General features: G+C 48.9%; 1 protein-coding gene across 1 annotated transcript; it reads right to left on the bottom strand.

Annotated features, from left to right (window-relative positions):
* Positions 1 to 2442: 2442 nt before the first annotated feature.
* On the bottom strand, positions 2443 to 3813 carry LOC116205150. Its single transcript, XM_031537654.1, has 2 exons — positions 2827 to 3813; positions 2443 to 2736 (listed from the first exon to the last, which is right to left on the bottom strand). Exons 1-2 carry the CDS (start codon positions 3811 to 3813, stop codon positions 2443 to 2445), a joined length of 1281 nt encoding a protein of 426 aa, XP_031393514.1.
* Between the last annotated feature and the right edge of the window lie 1406 nt (positions 3814 to 5219).

The raw sequence follows: 5219 nt of genomic DNA, 5'->3' as shown, positions 1-5219 counted from the left end.
TCACCTTCTTTGGACTTTGCAATCATGTCGTCGACGTAGACCTCTATCTCTTTATGCATCATGTCATGAAAGAGAGTGAGCATTGCCCTCTGATAGGTTGGCCCGACGTTTTTGAAACCGAAAGGCATGACCTTGTAACAGAACATCCCCCACATCGTGATGAACATCGTTTTGATCTTATCCTCCTCGACCATCTGAATCTGATTGTATCCAGAGAAACCATCCATGAAGGAGAATTGTGTGTGGCGTGCTGTATTGTCCACCAAGACGTCGATATGGGGCAGTGGGAAGTTATCCTTAAGACTGGCCTTGTTAAGATCTCGGTAGTCGATGCAGACTCTGACTTTCCCATTCTTCTTTTCCACTGGCACAATGTTCGCCACCCATTCAGAGTAATTGCATACCTCCAAGAATCCCGCATCCACTTGCTTGACGACCTCCTCTTTAATGCGGAGAAGAAGGTCAGCTCATTGACGCTGTAAGTGTTGACGTTTGGGCGGAAATCTTTCAGTGTCTAGTGGGAGGAAATGCTTTACGATCGAGGGGTATAAGCCTGGCATATCAATATAAGACCAAGCAAAAACCTCTTGATACTCTGTCAAGAAATCGATCATTCGGGCTCTCTGTGCGGGGTCGAGACCCGTCCCGATCCTTAGGGTGCGTTGTTCTTCTGTAGTGCCTATGTTGATCTCTTCGGTTGGCTCGATTGAAGTGAGTTGATGGTTTTCAAGACGATGCAAACTCTTTTCTATCTCGGGCACGCGACCGTCCTCGTCAAGTCCTTCCCCGAAGTATATGGGTAGGGACTTTCTGAGGTGTGTTTTGGATGAATTCGAATCGTTGCATCGGTGATTTGGATTCGATTGGAGCCTGGACACGAAAGCGAATTGTTTTAGAAATTAAAGATGCTAGAAGTAAGTGCAAGAGAGAGAGAATTTAGACACAGAAATTCAAAAAGCATTTAGGGATTGTATTAACAAGCCATAACAAAAACCCCTCTTCCGTTATGTGGCTTATGGCATTGCCGACATACAGGTAGCATTATATATAAAGACCGTCTTACACATCGGCAACTATGGCCGAGTAGAGCGGAACTGAAATCCAGTTGGTAAGCTCCTCATCCTCCCGTCAAGGGCGGATATGAACCCTGGAAGATGTCTCCTCAGTGATGGCTTATATGGCTGGCAAAGCCAAAAACGCTTCAACTGCATCCGAAAAGAAGTCATCTGATTCAGTGATTGGGCTATCGGGGGTGCCTCCCATGATCTGCGGTGGTGCGGGGAAAAACTGTGAGAGTGGTGGAACCGGAATGCCCCTAAAAAGCTTTCCGTAATGTGCAGCAAGGTGGTGGAGATGCTTTCCACGACGAGCCTGCATGATCTCATGACAAGAGGGGCGAAAGCCGAGTCCCCTCCTATTGCAGTATTCCTCCATTTCAATCGATCGGAGGATTCCCTGTGCACGTGCCCCAAGTCCAGTTCCGAGGACGCAGTCGTTCTTCAACAGAACTTTCCCAATCATGCAATCGGTTCGTGATGGATCGAATTCTCCGTAATCCCGAATCACGGATATGGTGTCGAAAGAGTGAAAGGGAAGATTCTGATCTTCTCCAATGCTGATGTAAGGGACTGCTGTCTCCTTATAGACTGCGTAATCTTCTTCGCTGTTGACAGTGATGAGCTTGCCTTCGACAAAGAACTTCAACTTCTGATGTAGTGATGAAGGAACAGCGCCGACGGCGTGAATCCATGGTCTCTCGAGCAAGAGGCTGAAAGCATTAGGTATCTCGAGGATCTGAAAGGTGACAAAGAATGAGCAAGGACCCACATCGATTACGAGGTCGATTTCTCCATTCACTTCTCTCTTGGAGCCATCAAAGACTCGAACAGTGGTCTTGCTTGTACGGATGCGACTCATATCCATGTTAATCTGTTTCAGCGTGGAGACGAGGCAAACATTGAGAGCAAAGCCGTTGTCGATCATGACTCGACCAACGACGTGATTGTTGCACTTGCAAACTATGTGCAATGCCCGCAAGTGTCCCTGACCTTCCGATGGAAGCTCATCATCGACAAAGGAGATCTGATTCAAGAAGATGGAGTTCACAGTCTCCTCGATCTTATCTGGTGCAGTATCTTTTGGGATTTGTGCCGCAGTGAGAACTTTCAAGAAAGCATTCCGATGCGGCTCGAAGCTCAAAAGCAATGCAAGTAGCGAGATGTGGGCTGGTGACTTGCCCATTTGCTCCACCACTTTGTACTCGCTTGCTTTGATCACCTTCATGAAAGCTTCGGCTTCCTGATCGATGACCTTCTTTGTAGGGAGTGGCACGGCTTCTGGAACGGCTGAGAAGGCGGTAGCAGGAGCCTTCCCTTTGTCAAGAGGCTCTGGACCCTGATAAACTCATCCTGAGCGCGTGATACCTATCGCCCTCATTTCTAGTTATGCATTGGCAACCTCACCCCCATTTGTCCAGGGAACTCGGCTGTCTTGATAGGGCTCCTTTGCCGGAACCTCGACGATAAAGGGAGCGGATGCCACTGCCACTTCTGCTGAAACGTATTCAATGACGAATGGAGCTGGGGATTCCTGTGTCTCCTCCTCTTCTCCAACAATGCATATACTGATCATGTTGATAGAAGGTTCTGGGCCTGATCCATGATCAGGGAGAGGATTCACGCGCACATTCGGCTGTTTCACCTCATTGAAAGAAATGTGCCTCGCGTCGATCATCTCCTAGATTCTATCCCAAAGTCTCCAGCAAGTGTCTAAAGTGTGGTCGGGGGCTCCCTGATGAAACTCACAGTGCATATTTTGATTATGCACCGTAGGATCAAAGCTATGACCAAGCGCCTTGGTTTTAATCTTATTGCCTGCGAGGAGTTGTTGGAATATGTGAGATGGAGGAGCCGGAAGATTGGTGTACTGCTTGCGTGGACGCGATTGAGCAACACTGCTTTGTTGAACTCTTAGAGCTGGAGCACGTTGAGCCGGCTGAGGAGATCTCGAAGCCGGAGCTTTGTTTTGCTGTGCTTGAGAGGGAGCATACTGTTGCGGAGATGGCAGATAAATGACAGTTGGTGGGGCCGATGGATAGGCCTGCTGCGACTGATAGGGCCGCACATAATGCGCGGGATGTGCATATGTCTGATAAGTCTGCGGTGTAGGGGTGTAATCCACTGAAATTGGTTGCGAGGATTGACGTCCCGAATTGACAGCGCTAACGGTGGTATCTTTGGTCCTTCTAGAGGCACCAGCATTATGCTTCTTCAGTGCTTCTTCTTCTTTCTTCTTGGTGAGTCCTTTGATCCTCCCCAATTTGATGCCCATATCGAGTTTCTTCCCGGCTTCAATGAGTTCAAAGAATGAGGAAGCGTGAGATAGTAGGTGCGAGTAGTATACACCTTTGAACGTGGAATGGAATAGTTGAACCTGTTGGATCTCACTAATTAGGGGTATGTGCTTTGCTGCCTTCCCCCTCCACTCTGATGCATAGGCTTCAAAAGCCTGATTTTCCTTCATCTCCATGGTGCTCAACTCTAGGAGGGTTGGGGGTGTCTCCACACAAAATCTGTACTGGTCGAGGAACTTCTGAGAAAGATCGGTCGAAGTGGGGATGTCTCCTGCCTTCAAAGTCATAACCCAGTCCAGTGCTGATCCCATGAGACTGTCTTGGATTGTTTGAATGATGAATTCTTCGTATTCCCAGTATTGTAGCATCTTGCTCTGATAATGGCGGAGATGATGACGTGGGTCTTTGGTCCCATCGTACCTCTCAAAACTTGGGATCTTGATCTTCGGGGGCAACCGCATGCTCGGGAATAGATTCCAGTTGAAGTCACCATAATCGAGAAGAGCCGACTTGGAGGGCCTTGATGGTTTCCTCCATTTTCTTCATTCTTCTTTCCTGCTCCATTTCCGCTTCTGGAGGAATATTTGTTAGTGGAGCTGCAGGGGCGGCCTGAGTGGGCGTGCCCGGTTCAGAGGGAGGAATATTTAGAGGCGGTAGAACTGGGTAAGGGAAGTTCATTTGGGGTTGTGGAGTTTGGAAAGGGAAATGGTCTATGGCGGAGATAGGAGCCGGAGCACTTGTGACCGGGGGAAGTGTCGGTGGCGGACCGGTGTAGATCGGAGGCTGAGTCGGTATGTTGAGCGGGTCCAGTATAGATCGGAGGCACGCCTATGGGTGTCGGTGAGGCTTGAGAATGTGCTGGCACCAGTGGAGTCTCATGCTCAGAAATGACCGGCGATTGTTCTTCTGCCATCTTTGCGCGTGGTCGAGTAGGATAACGATGCGACGCCAGTTGTTAGCACCTGTATGTATAAGTGTGTGAGTATAATTGTTGTACATTGGCTAATTTCAGAATATAACCGACTAAGTGTATAAATGCATAAGATGCATGAGTTTGAAAACACTAATGCCATTATATCAGTTCGATTCACGTTCCATAATTTACAAAGATTGTCTGTTCGAAAAAGAAAACATAAACATTAAACCGACACCTATTACAACCCGTAGCTAAGTGAGTGTTGCGCGGGTCCTGTACGGGCAAAAACGCTAACCAACTGAACCTAAGGATGGGTGACCTAGCGCACTTTTGCCCGCACTTGGTCCAGCGTAGCGCTCAAACGCGCTATCTCCCTGTCTTGGTTCGCTACGCGTGCGCGAGTCTGAGCTAGCTCTCTCTGAAGCTCTCTGTGGTCAGTGAGCTCTGGACGTGTATCAACAAGCTCACAGCGGAGTCGATCTCGCTCCTCCCTGATAGACTGCAACTCCGTGCGCCTGGTTCCTTGGACTGAGCTCTCTGCGTCTAGAATGTCTGCTTGCAGTGCATGCGGAATCCGTGGTGTGCGTAGCTGAGGACCAGGTGTGAGCCTCTACGGATGGAACTGAGCCACATATACTGCAGTAGTTGAGAAAGCTCGTTCCTCGTTAATAGGATGTTCGGGGAAGTAAGCCTCCTGAACGATGCGAGTGCCCCACAAGCGTCGAACTTCCCGAACCCGTAGAAACCTATCCGGAAGTGAAGTTGTCGTATCCGCCCACGTGAAGTGGTATGGAGCGCGATCTGCCTCTGTAGGGATATCCTATAGACCACTGAGTTGTCTGATGACTCGGGCTGGAAAGGTGAGTGTGCTCCCTAAATGACTTATCAAAGGAAGTCCTATGACCGAAGGACATCCAATGGTCATGGGACTGTCGGGATTCCAATGAGCAG

Source organism: Punica granatum, chromosome 1, assembly GCF_007655135.1.
Source record: "Punica granatum isolate Tunisia-2019 chromosome 1, ASM765513v2, whole genome shotgun sequence".
Lineage (NCBI taxonomy): Eukaryota > Viridiplantae > Streptophyta > Magnoliopsida > Myrtales > Lythraceae > Punica > Punica granatum.
This window is presented reverse-complemented; position numbering and strand designations above follow the sequence as displayed.